Consider the following 19,909-nt stretch of genomic DNA (forward strand, 5'->3'; position numbering starts at 1 on the left):
TCACTCTGTCACTTTCTTAGTCTTTTTGTATCTCTCTCTCTCTCTCTCTCTCTGTATCTCTCTTTGTCTCTCTTAGTTTTTTTGTATCTCTCTCTCTGTCTCTCTCTGTATCTCTCTTTGTCTCTCTTAGTCTTTTTGTATCTCTCTCTGTCTCTCTCTGTATCTCTCTTTGTCTCTCTTAGTCTTTTTGTATCTCTCTCTGTCTCACTCTGTATCTCTCACTCTGTCACTTTCTTAGTCTTTTTGTATCTCTCTCTCTCTCTCTCTCTCTCTGTATCTCGCTTTGTCTCTTTCTTAGCTCTGAAAATCTTTATTATAGCATATTGTATTATCACATGTTTCTTTAGCATTAATCATACATACAGATAAAAGTCACTTATGTAATAAATCTATAAGTCTATAACTCTCTCTCTCTCTCTCTTTCTCTCTTTCTCTTTTTTATTTTCTTTTTTTTTCTCGAGCCCTGTCTTACTTTCTTTCTTACTGTCTTTGTTTAGTTTTAGTTGTTCCTGTCTAAACTCAAAAAAAAAAATATTATAGCATATTTTATTAAAGAATGAATCATAGACACACATAAAAGTCAATTATGCAATAAACCTCTGTACAGCATATCAATATCATAATAGTATGTATCTCTCTATCTCTGTATCTCTTTATCTCTCTCTCTTTTTTGTGTTTTTCTATCTATCCCTCTGTTCGCCTCTCATTTCTTTGTGAGTTAGTGAGTTAGTGTTTCCGCAGAGTCGCGTTCACGCTCTCGCTAATGATGCCTCAGCGCTCCCTTTGGTACAATCCGAACAAAGTCGGATTTCGTACGCAGACACACACACACACACGAACACACACACACACATACACACACAGCCCCAAAATACACTTTACCTTGAACCCCGGTGCTGATGCCTTTGAGGGGCTGTTAATGCTTGGTGTAATGTATGTGTATATATAGTTATACAGGCCATGATTCACTGCTGTGTAAACCCCTCCACGTCCCACACTGTCATTAAGCAGCGCAGCCATTAAGCAATACAGCCAGTGATTAATACCAAAGTAGGGATGAAAGCCTGGCTGGTGCGCCTCCGACGCCGCTGTTTTGTTGACTTTGTCTCAAAGCCGGACTTGTGCGGTGCGGGAAGTGGATGAACGCGAAGCTCACATTGAATTAGCTACCATCGCGCCGCGCGCTAATGCTGTATAATGGCTATAGACATCCCCTGGGTAATAGCTCCGGAATTACACAGAAAGCGTATTGCTCTCTGTGACACTTCTAACCTTATTAGAGAGAGAGAGACACTGAGAGAAAAGCAAAGAGAGAGAGAGAGAATGAGACAACGAGAGAGAGAGAGAGAGGGATGTGAAGCAAACTGAGAGGTTATTACCATGGTAATCATATGTACGCTCGCTCTTCAAATAGTGCAGATATTTATCAAATCAGATAAATCGGAGTCCGTGTCACGTGTGTGTTTTGTTTAAAAGTAAAGTATGCACTTCCCAGGCTTTTGAGTGAGAGTGCATTGGGTGCCATGCATTAATGCGACTAATGGTATGAGTGTTGAAATAGTTGAAGTTGGAAGCTGCAGTTTTTTAACCCTTGTGTGGTGTTCGGGTCTGTGGGACCCGTTTTCATTTTTCATCAAATGATACTAAAAAAATATTTTTTCTAACTCAAACTCATTGGCATTGGCTTATTTTTTGTGAGAAACATATAACAACCCCCCCCCCCCCCCCCCACACACACACATTTATATTACATACAGTATGTTTGGCCAAGGGCTAATAAACATTGCTTCATTTGTAAATTTGAAACTAAACAAATTTTCTACTCATATCTTGAGTTTAATTCATTTTCTTTTACATTTTATTAAAAAAACTAATAAAAAAAAGAGTAGCACTTTTTGAAAGAAATGTAACATAAGAAAGGTAAAGGGCAAATATTAACCATGTAAGCTGTTTATATTGCTTGCAATTTAGGTGAAGCGAGCATGTGTAAAGCATTTTAATGTAGAATTGCTTAATTTTGCTGAATTAAATACAAGTAACAAAGTAAACAAGTAACAAAAATATGAACACCACACAAGGGTTAATACACTTTCTAAATGCTATGGTTGAAATGCATGGATTTTATGATATTCCATAAATTGTGTATATATATATATATTTTTTTAATCTATTTTTCCTTTGACTAACACTATGGGTCCTATCGTACACCATGAGCAAGGCGTGTCGTGATGCTCGTTGCTGTCTTACACAACCTCAACAGTCTGTTTTTTTTTTGTTTTTTTTGAGAAAACATTCTGGTGTGAGCATTTGTCGGCTAAATTTATTCAGAAAGTACCACTTTTTATCTGTTAAAGCTTATGGACCTCTTTGTTTATCTGGGGAGTCTTTGTTGTAATCATGTTAAAACTACCGCCACCAAGTTTGGACTGTACTCCCCTCCCCCCTCTCTTCCTCTCTCTCTCTCTCTCTCTCTCTCTCTCTCTCTCTTTCTCTTTCTTTGCTCTTCTCTCAATGTCTGTCTCTCTCTTATAAAGTCTAAAGAGCTTTCATACGCTTGGTTAATTGCAGCAGCTCCTGGGGGTAGTTTTAAAAGTTACTAAAACGCTTGCTAAAATTAACTTTAGCAAATCTTACTTAGAATAAATATAATGCAAAAAAACCTTCTGCAGTAAATGTTTTAAATTGTTTATCAGGGACAAAAAACGGCAATATCAAAACAATATTAAAGCAAATTACAACACTTTTTCTAATAAATATGATAATTATACAACTGAGTCTGAGTGCATACTGAGAGATTTGTGTATATATTCGTCTGATATGTGCCTCTTTGTTCATCTGAGGGGGGCTTTGTTGTAACAGTGTTGGAACTACCGCCACCATGTTTTAGCTCTCTCTTTCTCTCTGTCTCTTCCTCTCTCTCTCTCTCTCTCTCTCTCTCTCTCTCGTAGCAGCTTGTAGCAGCTCCTTGGACTAGTTGCGAAAAAAGACAAAAAAAAAAAAAAGAAATCATGCACACTAAATTAATAAAAATTTATGTTGTTTAATTCAAATTAACTTGTGTCAATTTATTTATTGTGGAAAAAAAAACAGCAATACCAAAACAACATTAAAGCAAATTACAACACTTTTTCTAATGCATATGATAATTATACAACTGAGTCTGAGATTATATTGAAGGATACGGGCCTCTTTGTTAATCTGACAACAGTCTTTTTTGTAACAGTGATGAAACTACTACCACTATCTATGATCAGGAGATCACTGGTTCCAATCCTAGTCATGCAACTTGTCAGTTGTCAGCTGCCGGAGCCCTGAGAGAGCACAATTGGCAATTGGTCTTGCTCTATTTGGTTGGGTAGATGGCGCATCAGCAGCAGTCCAAAAAGAGGCGGAGTCTGACTTCACGTGTATCGGAGGAGGCATGTGCTAGTCTTCACCCTCCTTGTGATGTGGCATCACTGGCGATGGGGGAAATATACAGCTGAGCAATAGATAAATGAGTGGGACGATTGTTTTTACAAATTTGGGAGAAAAATAGGAAGAAAAAAAAATGACCACCACTGTATTTTGGCTGTATTTATCTTTCTTTCTCTCTCACTTCCTCTCCCTCTTTCTTTCAGTGTCTCTCTTTCTAAAATAAGTTTAGAAAGCTGACTTCATTTACAGGGTTAATTGTAAACGTTTGATAAATGTTTAATAAATAAATGTTTAATAAACAAATGTTTAATAAACTAAAAAAAAAAACTACTAGCACAGTAATAAATCCAATTTTTTTTATTTTCTTACGTCAATGTGAACCTCTTTTCTGACTAATATAAAGGCATATGGGGCTTATTTGTAACAGTGATGTAACTACCGCCACCATGTTTCGTCTGTGCTTTAGCCTGGCTAGCTGTCACTGCGGGTTGCCAGCAAACACAAAAAGGGGGATTCTAACAGTATCGGTCTATGCATGTAACGACTCAGCGTTGCATAAAACACGGTGGGACAGAAACAGGGTGTCTTCAGGGTGAAGGCTGTGCTTTATTAAAGAATCGTTATCAAACTGAAGTGAAGGTCAGGGATTGGTCGTCGCACGTCGGCTGCTGATAATCCCGGAGCGCGTGCGGTGCACTGCAGCGGGGGCTTGATGTAGGCCAACACACACACTGACCTTCCCGACTTTCCTGCATTACATTACAAGAACAATGCAGCAGACTGCGTGTGTGTGCATGTGTGTGTGCGATCGTTCGTGTGTGTGTGTGTGTTCGTGTATGTGTGTGTGTGTGTGTGTGTGTCAGGGACTTTGTGTGCATGTGCTTGCTCACCAGAACAAAGACAAAAGGAGGGGAATTGAAATGAAATGCTGGGACACAGCTGAAATCAGGGCCGCCAGCTGCACTAATCATGCAGCGGTCTGAATAAGACGATCTGTGCCCCAGCGCAGGATTATTTAAGGGTTATGAGGACACACTAAGCTTCTAGGAACTTTCCCCCAATGAGAGCGGGCCGAGGACGGCGCCCCGCCCCCTGGACGCTCTTTTGAACACTGTGAAATTGTTTCATTTGTTCTATCATTAATTGCTGGGTGGGATGTAGAGCAGCTCTGTCTGAGAGCGCTGAATAGTCAGTACTAATCTAAAAGTCCATTACTCCTCCCGGAAGACTAAGCGGGGGTCGCTGATTACGCTTAAGAGTTCACGCCTAATTCTGCGCCTTGCCCAATCTGTCCCATGTTATACAATTTACATGCCTGTTTAGCCACGATATGCTCGGGTCTCTACATCAGTCAGGGGCACAGATTAGATGGGGGAGGGGTTTTAGTGCTTTTAGGTTCCTCCCACTTTTATTTTTAACTTTTAACTTTTTTTTTTGTTTTTTTATTAAACTCAGATGTATATGTTTAATTTTTTATTTTTTTTCCTCATTTTTCTCCCCAATTTTGCTCAGCCAATTACCCAACTCACACTTTAGGACCCACCCCAACAAGCTACTGCCACCAGTTTAAGAAGCGCTGCTCTAAACTACTTATTTAAGTTGTACTGGGCCTAGAAAATTGGGCCTAGTCTTTGCGGCGAAAAGCTTTTCTTCCGCAGTGTGAGAATAGAACATTTTTTCAACCCAAAGCTTCGTACTTGATTGGGACGTAACAATACAGCAACTTTCAGCATTGTTCCTGACTGCCTTTCCTTCTACCAAAGCTGAAAAGCCCTCAAGAAGCCATCAAAGAGATGCGGGTACTGATGAATCGATAGCCAGACTGGTGCACTGAGGTGCGCTGGAACAGACAGTTAGCAAACTGTAGTCGATAAACTACAGTTGCTAGGAGTTTTCACTCGCAGCGCGTCGCACACGTGGTTAAATAGCAGTAAGACACGGATTTAAGCAAAGCGCTTTCTCAGGCAGAGCAAACATTCAATAGAAGGCGCATAAAGCCCAGACGGGAGAGCTATTCAGCCGAGCGCGGGCTCGGTTTTACTGCGTGTGAATAGCAGCTTGCTCTTGTGTTAGCGGCGCCGCGTGGCAATTGATCAGCAGCTCGTTACACTGTATCTACCTATATTCTGCAGCCACGAGAACAGAGGCGAAGCTCTGACTAAGACAAATGTGAGCGTTGCCTGGGGATATGGAGTCGAGGAGAGGGAGAAAGATATGGCTTCCGCCGGGTTAGAGCCCTTATTTTTTAATACAGCTGCTTATTGATCTTGTTTTAGAGCATTTTTATCGAATGTGAGCTTGTTTATTTAATGCTTATTTTATTTTATTTGTATTGTAAATGTGAGATTTGTGGTTTAATGGTACTTGGGTGTGCACCTGACCAGCAACCTCACCTGGAGCAACAACACTTCCACTCTGGTCAGGAAGGCACATCAGCGGCTCTACTTCCTCAGGAGGCTGAGACGAGCTGGACTCGGGAGCGTAGTCCTCACCTCCTTCTACAGATGTGTGGTGGAGAGCGTCGTGTGCTCCAGCATCAATGTGTGGCATGGAAGCTGCTCTGCTGCAGACAGGAAAGCACTGCAGAGGGTGGTGAAGGCTGCACAGAGGATTGTTGGAGTTAGCTTCCCCAGCACCACAGACATTTACACCTCCAGGTGCAGGAAAAGGGCCACCTGCATCAGGAAGGATCCCACCCACCCAGCACACGCACTTTTTGCCCCACTCCCCTCAGGCCGGAGGCTGCGGAGCATTAAGTGCAAAACAACAAGACTCAGAAACAGCTTCATTCCGGAAGCTGTAAGACTCTTAAACTCCACTTAACAAACACACTGCACTGACACCAAGGACAAATTACTGTTTACTGTTTACCAACATGGTCACTTTACTTGCACTGAGACACTTTATCTCCACTGCTCTAATTCACATTATCATGCTGCTATAGCACACTTGCACTCTGGACTTCATGTTGCTGAACCTTCTATTCTCTATTTATTTTTTTTATTCTTGGGATATTTATCTATCTATTTTGTATATTCTATTTCTTTTATTGTATTCTTTTTTTATCTATATATCTATTGATAACAGCTCTTTGGGTGTAAAACTGGATCGTGAGATCACAATTTCGTTCCACCTCATGTACCACATGTGATGCGAATGACAATAAAATCTCCTTGAATCCTGGATTTTTTTTTTCCCTTGCTGCCTGACTGATTAGTACTTTTAAAGTGATGTCATGCTTGTCTCTCCCACACTCTGCGATCTTTAGTCTTTAGCCGGACTACGATTCCCAGAACGCACCTCACTCCTCAATCACCAGAGTATTGATTTCACCTGTTCCCCTCACTATAGCTACACCTTCACTCCCACTATTAAGGGACACACATGGAATTATGTAGTATACAGTAAAAAAAAATAAAAATAAGTGTTTATCCTCCACAATCTCCTGATCTAAACTGAGATGGTTGATTTGGGATGAGCTGGAGCTTCCCTCAAGACGCTGAGAATAAAATGCCTCATGAAGACGCTGCGAATAAAATATACTAAGAGTGTGCAGATCTGAAAGTACTGAAAGTGAAATGTATAACCCACCGAAAAGACTTAGGCGGTGGTATCTCGTTGTTTTGAACACTGGCTTGTTGACTGCAAGGTTGTGGGTTCTGAATCCCCCCTCTGGTTATTTGTTGGGCTCTTGACCTTTTCCACTTCAGTGCAGGATTCATGGGTAACCCTACACTCTGACCCTGGTCCTCTAGGCTACGCTATTCAACAAAATATCGCACATCTACTGTGTAAAGGCTCTTTCACACAATCTAGAATTTCCGTGGAGAAACCACACAAAACCACACAAGTCTTATACACAAAAAATCTATAAATGAATGGCACTTGAAAGGCCCAGTGGTCTAAAGTGCTGATGCGAATCCTGGTCATGCAGCTTGCCATCAGCTTGGCAATTAGACTTGCTCTCTTTATGGGTGGGTAGATGGCACTTTTTTCCTCATCACATCTAAGGTGATGTCGATCAGCACAAGACGTCTGTGAGCTGATGTATCAGAACCAAGTCGCAATTTACTTACTTAATTTACTGTGGAAAAAAATATATATAAATTTTTGGACTAATTTGGTCATTCTGACCCCAAAAGCTAGGATTAATTATAAATATTAAAATTAACTACTGTTCCCGTATGAGAACATTTGCCACACCTAGTGCTGAAAGCACACCTGTCTCTTCCACAATTTTCAGTCTCTGGACTTCGATACCCAGAGCGCACCACACAATGACATCACTCCCTCTCATGATCACATGTCACTGCATATGGCAGCTCCAGGAAGTCAGGAAATCCCCTGCATGCCATGAACTCGGACACACACACACACACACACACTAAAGACTCCAACTCCCAGCATTCACTAACACTACACCTTCCAGGCTCTGCTCTGATCACGTGACGCTACAGTGTTCTAACTCACCATTCTTCTGATTACACTCACCTGGTCCTGTTAGTATAAATACCCCAGCACTCCATGTTTCTGTTTTAGTTGCCCAATACTATGAGGATATCTTCCTGTTGCTATAGCCTATATATGTAGCCCATTTGACTATTAAAACAGGTAAAAAAAAAATGAACACATATAGGAAATGCAAGTTTATACAACTATTCAAACTCTTTTTATCCCTTTTTTTAAAATAGAAAAGTTGGCTACTCTGCATTACCATTTACCCACTTTCTCTTTCTCTACTTTAATTTTTTCATGGTGCAAAGAACCCAGCGAAATATCCGTATAGCATACAGGAAAGAAGAGAACTTTATGGGTAGGTAGCTGGCGCTCTTTCCCCTCATCACTTCTAAGGTGATGTCGATCAGCACAAGACGTCTGTGAGCTGATGTATTAGAACCGAGTTGCAATTTACTTACTTAATTTACTGTGGAAAAAAATATATATATTTTAGTTTTTGGACTAATTAGGTCATTCTGACCCCAAAAGCTAGGATAAATGATAAATGTTAAAATAAACTACTGTCTCCATATGAGAAAATTTGTCACACCTAGTTCATTCAACTATTCAAACTCTTTTTATCCCTTTTTTAAAATATAAAAGTTGCCTACTCTGCATTACCATTTACCCACTTTCTTTTTCTCTACTTTAATTTTTTAATGGTGCAAAGAACCCGGCGAAATATCCGTATGGCATACAGGACATAAGAGAACCTATAGGAGGATAATGCAGAGAAAATGATCACTAGATAGATGCAGAAAGAATGCACCCAGCTCCGTTGCTGGGAATGAATGGCAGAAAGAGACCACTCTGACAGGCATGTTGTCACGGGGTGAGAGTAAATATAGGCCAATATGACGATACCTTAAGCAATGATGACATAAAAGAAGAAAAATGAGCTGCGGCGCTACGTTCTAACAAACTTAGAGGGTGCAATTCAGAGCTGACAGAGCTGATTATTGGAGATTCTGGGGCTGCAGATAAGAATCCAATTTATAATTCTGCTTCTGAAGCTCTGTGAAAGCTTTCCACACACTTTCTAATTAGGATCTACTAGTTTTTTCTACTATGTATACATTTATTTACGTGTGTTGCCTTGTAGGGTGCTTTGCAATGCTCATTGCTATCTTACACCCCACCAACAGTCTATTTTTTTACGACTTCTGACTGCACTGGTAATGCAGACATAGCAATGAAGCTTATAAATATACTGTATCTACGCTAATAGGCGTGAAGGTGTATTGCTATCTTGGTAGTGAAAAAATTGGTTAAAAAAAGGTGTGCCACTGACTGATTAAAACCCTGACAACAGTCAACCATCAGACATTCATTGCTATCTTACACTCCACCAACAGTCTATTTTTTTTACGACTTCCATCTGCGCCGTTAAAATAGCGATACATCTTACAACTATATCTACAGTAATTTGTATGGTGGTCTGGAAGTGAGGTGTGTTCAGGTCAATTTCTGGTAAATTGCTATCTTGACAACAGAAAACACAGGTGTGCCATTAATTGATTAAAACCCTGACAACAGTCAGACATCAGACGTCCATTGCTATCTTACACCTCACCAACAGTCTATTTTCACGACTTCTGTCTGCACTGGTTAAAAGTAGCAACAAAGCTTAGAAATATACTGTATTTACGCTAATAGGCATGGTCTCTAAGTGAGGTGTGTTCAGGTCAATTTCTGGTTTATTGCTATCTTGGCAACAGAAAACACAGGTTTGCTACTAACTGATTAAAACCCTGACAACAGTCAGCCATATCAGACATTCATCTCTGCTGTTAATATAGTGAGGAAACTATAATACAATATAATACAAATGTATCTACGGTAACGGCATGTTTAGGTAAATTTCTGGTTTATTGCTATCTTAGCAAAGAAAAACACAGGTTTGCTACTAACTGATTAATACCCTGACAACAGTCAGCCATCAGACATTCATTGCTATCTAGGTAACACAGTTGTCTCTTCATTTTTTCCAGAGTTGTATGTCCCACGTTTTATGTATCATTTTTTGTTGTTGTTACAATTTTATTAGTTAGCATTGTTGCGAGACACATTGGAGCAGTAAAACTACAAAATTATAACCAGAAACTACAAAAACTAAAAAAACTACTTTTTTTAATATTAATTTCCTTTGGGAATGAATGTAATGATTCCAGCCATGCTGTATTTAATCACATATTTAATATATAATATAATATGCATTAAATGCTCATTTAAGCCTATTGTTGCCCCAAATGGAATACTGAAGTCTATTGTTTTCTGAGCACACCAGAGACTTCAGAGAACACCTGTGAGCAGGTTTGCATTGTGAAACATTCTTCTCTGTTTCTTCTCACACTTTTTCTTCTTTCCTCTGTTTCTCTTTTTTTCAGTGAACAAACACAAGCCATGGATCGAGACGTCCTACCACGGAGTCATCACCGAAAACATGGACACCGTCCTGCTGGATCCACCACTTGTAGCCTTGGACAAGGATGCTCCCGTGCCCTACGCAGGTACTGTCGTTGGCTCTAATGTTTTTGCGATTGGTTGATCCTGGTCAGCTCTTCTACGGCTTTTCTATGCATTAGCATATGCACACGTCCGATAAATATTGAATTTGTCCTGGTAGACCTGCTTGCATTTGATTTTTTACATTGCTAAATTGGACAGACTTTCCATCATATTGTCTGAAATCCTTTTTAACCTAATAAGAAATTGCTTTTTTTTTGGCAGAATATGATAGCAGAGGGTAATTGGCTATGTATCATAGAGAGCTAGACTATACTGTATTTCTCATATATTTAATGTTATGTGTAAACATAATAAGTTCAGAATTTGGTCCCATCGGCATGAATCTATGGATCTATCCTGCCTTGGCACATTTTGGGAAAACATAAAAAAAGGTATCACTTTTCCAATAATGGGGTGCCTTTTGGGAAATTCATAACATTTCAAGTTGGAAAAAGATAGTTTATGGTATTTTTTTCTACAGATAAACATGGTAGTGGGTCACTTTTGACCCTCAAGACAACACAAGGGTTAATACCAGTCAGTCATCAAATAATTGACACAACCTACTGTATTGGAGTGTTATTGCTGACCATGTGTATCCCTTCATGACCACAAAGTACCATCTTCCATTGGCTACTTTTAGCATGAAAATGGACCAGGTTGCAAGTATAGGTGGCACGATGTCTTATTGGTTAGTACATTTGCCTTCAAAAGCTAGGGGTCCTGGGTTCCCAATCTGGGTAGTGTTTGCCCATGTTCTAGGCCATGTTCTGTCCCTGTGGGTTTCCTTCCATAGTCATGACTGAGAAAATCCAGACAAATCCTGAGAAATCCAGGCTGTGAACTGTGTCCACATGGACAATCCACCAGAACAGATACCGTTCACTTTATGCTCAGAACTATTTTGTCCAGCAGTGAAAAAAGACTCAAGAGCAATGAGTTCAGTTCTCCTCTGTGGCCTCCCGTTGAGCGCTTTGGGATGTGGTAGAAAGGGAGATTTGCGGCATGAAAGTGCTCCTGAGCAATTTGCAGCTTCAGAGGCCTGGGGTTACTGGTTTAATCTGGGTTCTGGTCACTGTCTTGCTCTTCCTGTGGCTGTGTTAGTCTCCTCTGGGTAGACTGGTTTCCTCACACTTCCCAAAAATACATGTTGTAAGTGAATTAACCGTGCTAAACTGCACCGTAGGTGTGAGTGTTAATGGCTGTGTGTGGTACCCTGCGATAGACAGGCCCCAGTACAGGGTATATTACCGTCTTGCGGCCAATGATTCCAATGGGGCCTATCCAAGGCGAGTAATGATGCCCATTGCTATCTTGCACTACACAGTCCAGGGTTCGTACGTTCATGGAATTTGAAAATTGCAATTCCCAGGCCTGGATAAGGTTTGAAAATATAAAAATACCAAGAAAGTTTAGAAAAAAGTCTTTGTGTTTCCATTTATCAATGGAGAAAATCTATTTTGAGTTAACAAATACTTCATTTAATAATTTAGACCTACACAATGGAGTTCTCAGGATCTGATACTTATTTTATTCTTAATGATTGTGGGTCAGATTCATTTTAGGCCTGATATAATCATTTTTGAATATAGTTTTTTATAGTGGATTTTTGGTTTTACTGTTCATGTCTGCTGCTCTGATGTTTTTTTTCAAAACAAATCATATGGTCATGAAAATGTGCCTTGAAGGCATAGAAAAAAGTCATGAAAAAATGATGGAAATGTATTGGTTAAAAACTGAATGAATCCTGAAAGATTATTTTTAGGCCTTCCGCCTGCGCCATTAAAATAGCGATGAAGCTTACGAATGTATCTACACTGATGGGTGTGGTGGTTTGGATGTGAGGTGTGAGTGAATGATTTAAACTTGTCATGGTGGCACAGTGGCTTAGTGGTTAGCACATTCGCCTCCCAGCCCTGGGGTCCTGGGTTCAAGTCCCTATCTGGGTGGAAACTCTGTTTTTTTTTCCCACAGTCCAAAAACTTTGAGATCAGATAAATTGGATACTTTAAATTGGCCAGAAAAATTGGATACCCTGAAAAAAAACAAAAATTGTACATACATTCATTCCATTAATGGTGAGCAGGTCAGTTTCCTCTACTGAGAACTGCAGAAGGAATGCGCCTTTAAAATACCAATCTGCCAAAGTCAGAGCACGCCTGACTCTTAAAAAAGAAATGCCAAGTGACACACTGATTGATTTATTGCACATCACGCCCAAAACACACGCCCACACACATATGATTAATTAAGAGAATAAGTACATGCCATTTGTGCCTTTTGAGATGCACAATGCATACTTTTCCTGTTGTTACGATAGCAAAGACACACTGACACGCCCTAAATCAAGCTGCACAGTGCGCGGGATTGGCGGCTCACCTATAGATCATTAAAATAGGGCCCCAAATATGCTCTGGACCATAAAGTGAAAAAGAAGCTAAATGGCTAGATGGTTGGATGGTTGAATGGATGGATGGATTAACTGACTGTGTGCAAACACTGGCCAGAATCTTAAAGGAATGTTTCAATCATATTGCGGAATCCATGCTATCCAGAATTGCATCTATTTTTTTTTTTTTTGCAAAAGGAGGACTCCTGATAGGTTGATTGGAAATACAAAAAGGACACTGGTCATTTTAGGTCTAAAACTGGTCATTTCATTCACGTTCCTCGTTTCTTGTTCTTTTGTTCTTCGTGTTAAGGTTGCTAGGTTTGCTTTATGTTTTCCGGAGGCCATCAGGAATGTCAGATATGCCCGGACTCCATTGCCCGAGGATGGATGTGGACTCTATAGCTGTGCAGTTCTCCTACAAGGCTCGTATAAAGCATTCGCCGCAGCTTTCCTCACTCTTATGGTGACAGATCGGCCCTGACCGGAGCGTTATTCTGGAGCGTACTTTCTGCCTGCCGTCTCCATTGCAGCGACGGCACACGTGTGACCATTGTGTAAGGGATCGCATCGTGCCCTTCCCAAGGCTGAGATCTCTGTAGTGTGACTGGCCTTGGACGGGAAGGAAAGGGCCAGAACGATCCGGCTATTTTCCGTTGAGAACGAGAGTGATTGGCAGCGCCTTGCAGAAGAGCTGCGAAGGGAAAAGGCAATTATATAGCACATATTTATGTAAGGAGGCTTCCTGGGTGCAAGGTGCTGATTATTCACAAGCAGTGAGAGGGAGAGAAAGAGCAAGAGAGTGAGAGAGAAAGAGAGAGAGAGAGAAAGAGAGAGAGGTTGTGGCAGTCTAAGGGTAATTAAACAAAGTGACTTTTTTACACAAAGAGGCAAACGAGGAGGCATTGCGACAGGTAACTCTCCACAGCTCATTAAATGACAATGGCCGGAATTAATCTCCTCTCCGACAGCCTCGAAAAGGTGATGTTTAGAAGCCGCTCTCTGTCTTTCTCTTTTCCCGCCAGGCTCCGAGCAAGCACACAGCAAAGTGCGCCGAGGCCGATGAGTCTGCTTGATATGCCGGGCCTCTATGCCGGGTCTAATTCCCAGAGCCTCAAATCCAACAAGGTTTTTCTCTTCTTTTTTTTTTTTTTTTTTTTCTTGCTCCGGCTCCCAGCACACCTGAGCCAGGTGCTCAATCAGCGAACCCGACAGGCAGGCGACACCTGACTGATAAAACACGGCGGCGCGTTGTGAAAAAAAGCAATCAAAGCAATCACTTGTCTCCGCACTTGTCGACTTACACTGTGTGTGAAGTGTAGCGTGCGAACAGTGCGGTGGTTACACTTTATTTGAACCGCACTTCCCAGGTTCAACCAGGATGTGACCATGAAGGCGCCACGAAGCCGTTCCACGAGTCGTAACAGGTAGCAATAGGTAAGGTCTATTACTAGAGTAGTGTCAAAAAATAAGAGACCACCTTAAAATTGTGTCTTGAGTGTCTTTGATTTTACCAAATTGAAAAACTCTGGAATATAATTAAGAGGAAGATGGATGATCGCAACCCACCAAACCAAGCTCACACTTGTGGTGTGCTGCACTATTGTGGTCATGTTGTTCAGCACAATGGACAGCCACCAGCAGTGCTTTGATGGGAGGGTACCAGTGCCTCGCCCAGTATGTAGTTGCTGTGGTTTTTCAGGTGGGGCTACTATGGTGTCTTATTGTTTTGCAATGCACATAGGTAGTTATAGAACAAAAAAATATATAAACAGCGCTTATGGGTAATAATTGTAATCTTTGATAAGAGATACTGTTGATGTATCTATGATACTCTTTTGGTGAGTTTTGTGTAGACAGGTTTGAGAATGCTAAGCTGACCTACTGTAAATATGAAATATGGAGAGCTACAGATTCCGCAAAAGCAATTCTGCAAAGCCTCTCCATCACCTGAGTACTAACTCTGCACAGCTGCTTCTCATTTAGCTTTATTTGTAAAGATTTTGTGACGGTGCTCCTGACAAATTGAATTAATGTGCATTTCTAATGTACATTTATTTTGCAAAACATCCTCCATCACACCTAAATAACCTTAAACCAAAATAATGGCCCAGTGAGGCTCTAGTCACTTAATTTTACTGTTTTAGTTGAGATTCTTCCTTCGCCATCATCGTCTCTCTCGACTCTCGAAACTGCTTAATCAGTACAATGCGAGCCAGCTGGGACAAATAGGGGCTGCGCATCCTGGCCTATGGTTTCGCTGCCTCTGCATGCCAGTGTTGGCAACTGATTTTGTTGTATACTGAGCACTTCTTTTCTTACTGCCCACTTACGGTAACCTGTTTGCTGGTGTCTCATTTTTTCTGTTTCTCCGGCTACCCTTTGGAGTTTGCTGTTTTTTTTTTTTTTTTTTTTTTTTTTTTTGTCATTTTTGTGTCTTTTACTTTTGACCTTTATTTGTCTTTTTTTTGTTGTTGTTTTTGCTTTCGTTTTTCCTGATACCTGAATCTTGACTTGACCTGCCTTGGCTTTTTCTAGATGTTGGATTTACTATTTGGCAAATTAAACTTTTCTATGGCTCTACATTCATGAGTTACACATAGTTGATGTTCTCACCAAAACATCTGGAAATCACAGTTCGGTTCTTGCAAAAAAAGAACTGACTGTTCACCAGCTGACATGTGGATTCATACTTTACAAGCTGGGTTGGGGGGGGGGGGGGGGTTACAGGGGGCACTGAAAACCCACAACATTGTCTGGACAGCACTTCAGAACTGGATTACAGGTTAAAAAAAGCTTGGTCTAAAGTTCACCAGTGGGCTGATGTCAAAGCAAGGCTTGAGTTTAAGTCTTGAGTTTAAACGCATTTTAAACGAGCGAGTTTACATTACTGTGAATGATGGTATGAATGTGTTCGTGGTAGGGGGTGAAACCAGGTGGAAAGAAATCATAGTTAAGATAATGTTTCATGTCAAACCAACCATAGAGAAATGACAAAAAAAAAGCTCTTAAAGAATATGTTAAGGGAAGTGCTTTTAGTCACGTATCAGCAGGAAATGGAAGTGCTGTTATGCTCTTACTCCGTGACAGGTGATAATTCTCTCTTCTCTCTCTCTCTCTTTCACGGGAAGTCAATAAATGCACGGCTAAGATAGCTGCCAGTTTTTTTTTTTGGAGAAAGTAGAAGTAGATAGAAAGAGGAAAAGGAAAATGAAGAAAGGAATGACGAAAGAAATAGTCTGCAGAAAAAGGCCTTCGGCCCTAATCTGTCATCCTCCGTAATTCTTTCTCGCATCACTCGTTCTTGTTCTTAGTCTTTCCGTCTTCTTCTTATCCCTCTCTTCTTCTTCTTCTTCTTCTTCTTCTTTTTCCAAGTCAGCCCATGAAAATCTCCCAGTTATGCATGGGGAGGCTTTGTCATCAATCCTGCTTTTGTCTGTTTAGAGAAAGGAGCGGGGCGTCCTCTCGGCACCGCGTTAATTGCTATGTGGGAACGCAGCCCAGGATGGTTAAGTGCTTGGCCCCCTATCTCCCCCTCTGCTTTCCCCTTTTTCCTTTGCTTTCCTTTCCCTTCTTCACCTCCCTTCTTTCCCTCCTTCCCCCAACCCTTGCTTTCCGTCTCGCTTTGAAGTAAAATAACGATGATGAGCCTAAAGTCGGCGAGATATGCTGAGCCAGGGCTTGCGAAGATGAATTGTTATTTCTGAGAACACGACTTTTCCCCCTGTAGAGAAAAGAGCCGAGGTCTTGTAGTATGTGTGGAGCATTCTCAATCAAATTACCATGAAGGATGGCTCGGGAGCGGCGAAGAACGGGAGCAGAAAAAAAAGAAAAGAAAAACGCCGGCTTCATTTGCTAATTCTTTATCTGGGCTGCGGCTCTAGACCACCTCCTCCTCCCCCCTCCCCCCCAGCCATTAATCTCCTTTTCCGGATGATGTACAATGCCGTATTGTTCCCTCTCAACTTTGCTTTCCTCACACCAGATTAGCCAACAAAACCAGGCCAGGAAGTGGTCCAAAGACATTACGGATGGATCGCAGGAAGCCCATAAGCGGCAGAGGAAAGAGGGACATGATGAAAGAGAAATGCAGCCGCTGCAGTTCAGATATGTTACAGATGTATTGTTCTCCTTTATTCGGCGCCGGAATTCTTTTTTTTTTTTTTTTACGGAAAATCAATGACGGAAGTGTTAGCTTTTAGCGCCTCTCTGTACGAAACGGGGGCAATGAAATCCGCAAGGCTAATAAGAAGAGGGCAGCTATTACAAAGAGTTATTCTGTTCCGTTCATCACAAACCAAAGCAGCGACACTAAACTTACGTTTTGTCTGGAACTGTGTAAACGAAATTCACGAAAAAAAAAAAAATGATGTGACTTGCAGAACAAATACATTTTGTGGACCCATGGATCCATTGTCTGCATTGTTCACATTGTAGTTCATATTAGATTAGATTAGAACAGGCAACAGTAGTGAACACACAGCCATCTATTGTTGCCCTTTCTACGTATGTGTTATAACTGATTATTAATGATTTTTAAGGCATTTACAACCTAATTAGTAACCATTAATAAACTAATTGTAAAACATTTATAAACACTTTATAAAGGTAGTCTTATTTTAAAGTGGTACCGAATAAAATAACATCGCTGTTCCCTTAAGTTACCATTGTGCTGTTAAAATATCAATGTGCCAAAGTCAGAGCACATGTGGCTCTTAAAGGGAATGACGACTGGCACACTGATTGGCTTACGTCACGTTACGCCCAAAACACATCCATGATTCATTAAGAGAATTAGTTCATGTCTTTTGCACATTTTGGTCCCGGCAAGGCATATTTTTTGTGCTCTCACGATACCAAAGACACACAGACACAGCCTAAATCCACTTGTGTGATGCACATTTGACCTGTGTTGCTATAGATCGCTAAAATAGGGCACTTTGTTTTTATTTTATGTTTTTGTAACAACTGTTATTAAGTACTTATATATATGCAACAACTTCAGAAATAAAATGAAATGTCCCATCCATTCTGACCTCATTTGAACTAACACTCACACCTAGATAACACCTCATAACTTATTCATAAAAGTGTTTGTGTTCCCAAGCCGTTCCTTCAGGTAACACTCCGTGATAAATGTACATTTGCTGTTGACATGGGCTTGACTTTTGTAGGTGAAGTAGCCTAATTTATATTATTTGACGCAAACTGCTGTGTTCTTTACTTTAAGTGTCTAGGTCAGGGGTGTCCAAACTACGGCCTAACTAAGGTATTTTAGAAATACAATGAAAGTTAAGCAGGTTTTTATAATGTGAGATTCAAAGTTTGAACGCTAGGTGTCAGAAACAGGCCAAAGAGTCTAAGAGCAGAGAGGGTGCGCATTTCTAGCGCAGAAAAATGGGCCAAAGAGTCTAAAAGCGGAGAGAGTGCGCGTTTCTAGCGCAGAAAAAACGGGCCAAAGAGTCTAAAAGCGGAGAGAGTGCACATTTCTAGCGCAGAAAAACGGGCCAAAGAGTCTAAAAGCGGAGAGAGTGCGCATTTGTAGCGCAGAAAAACATGGCCAAAGAGTCTAAGAGCAGAGAGGGTGCGCATTTCTAGCGCAGAAAAAAACAGGCCAAAGAGTCTAAAAGCGGAGAGAGTGCGCATTTCTAGCGCAGAAAAACGGGCCAAAGAGTCTAAAAGTTGCCGTAATTAAGGAGTTTAATATTAAGAGACATCATGAAATTAAACATCAATTTGAAAAATCTTAGTTTACACAACACTGTCAAAGATAAAGATAAAATGGTAAGTAAAATGGTGTGTAAATGAAATAATCAGGAAAAAAGTATTATTTAAAGTGGTATTTTTCATTATTTGTTTTATTACAGAGTCTGTGGCCCGTGACTTCAAATATATTTCTCCTTGTTGGCCCCCAACAAAAAAAAGTGTGGACACCCCTGGTCTAGGTGTTTGCTAGGGTGTTACTGTAAAAAGTGTTGTAAAAAGTGGCTGCTAACTAGTTGCTATAGTTTTGGTGGTTAAGGTGGATACTGTGGTGTTACTGGTTGTAGCTAATTGCTGCTGTTTCACTGTGTTTATTTATTTATTTTTATTTTAAGGTGGTGGTTCTCACAGAGTTAATCCTGCAATGGTTGCTTAGGAAGATAACTGAGCTTATTATGCAGTATTTCTGAGAATAACTTTCCTCTACACCCTCTAAACCTAATGAAATTCCCCATTCTTATTATTATACGCTAACGGAAAGTGCCAGAGAGAAAATGAAACTCTGAGGCATGGCACTAACTTCATGCGTTTGAATTTATGTCATTATTAGCTAACTTGGCCAGAAAAGCGTGGGCATATCGCTTCATTCAGGATGATTGAGCTGAGGCACTTTCCACTCAGCACTTTTCTACCCGGGACAGCTGCAAATTAGCACATAAAAGAGTTGTAGCAGGCCCTGATTAGATGGTTGAGGTACCTTGACATTTGTGTTTTTACTCTTTATATCAAGTTGAGTTGCAGCCTTATTATTATGATTATTATGATTATTAGTCTGAGAATCTTCCAGCTCTGACAATTTTTTGAAGGAACGCAAGCTGGAAGTTAAAGCAATTGTTGACGTGTAGCTATCTATCTATCTATCCATCCATCCATCCATCCATCCATCCATCCATCCATCCATCCATCCATCCATCCATCCATCTATTTTAACTGTGGGTCACTTTCCCTAACCACAACCAGGCCTGATTACTGCCAGACCTGTACAACCAAGAAACCGCTTAAATAGAACCTCTCTGACAACATCAAGCAGATAAAAGACCCCAACAGATAAGGAAAAAAAAAAAGTTACTAACAAAGTCATTTCTAAATCCATTATTCACAAATGGAGAACACATGGAACACTGGTGAACCTTCCCCGGAGTCAGTGACCAAACAAAATGATTCCAAAATGAAAGGGAATGGACAACTCATCCAGGAGGTCACAAAAAAATGATGAGTTTTTCTTTGATTTTACCAAATTGAAAACCTCTGGACTATAATCAAGAAGACGATGGATGATAACAACCATCAAACCAAACTGAACTTCTTGAATTTTTGCACCAGGAGTAAAGCAGC

At 40.6% G+C, this 19,909-nt stretch overlaps 1 protein-coding gene across 1 annotated transcript in view; it reads left to right on the forward strand.

Moving 5' to 3' along the window:
* The window catches only part of clstn2a (calsyntenin 2a), a 384,778-nt gene that overhangs the window by 153,596 nt on the left and 211,273 nt on the right, over positions 1-19,909 (forward strand). Inside the window, exon 2 of the mRNA XM_022677952.2 lies at positions 10,302-10,424. Within this exon, the coding sequence (XP_022533673.2) occupies positions 10,302-10,424 (123 nt within the window). The remainder of the gene's footprint in view (positions 1-10,301; positions 10,425-19,909) is intronic.

This window comes from Astyanax mexicanus, chromosome 8 (genome assembly GCF_023375975.1).
Source record: "Astyanax mexicanus isolate ESR-SI-001 chromosome 8, AstMex3_surface, whole genome shotgun sequence".
Classification (NCBI taxonomy): Eukaryota; Metazoa; Chordata; class Actinopteri; order Characiformes; family Acestrorhamphidae; genus Astyanax; species Astyanax mexicanus.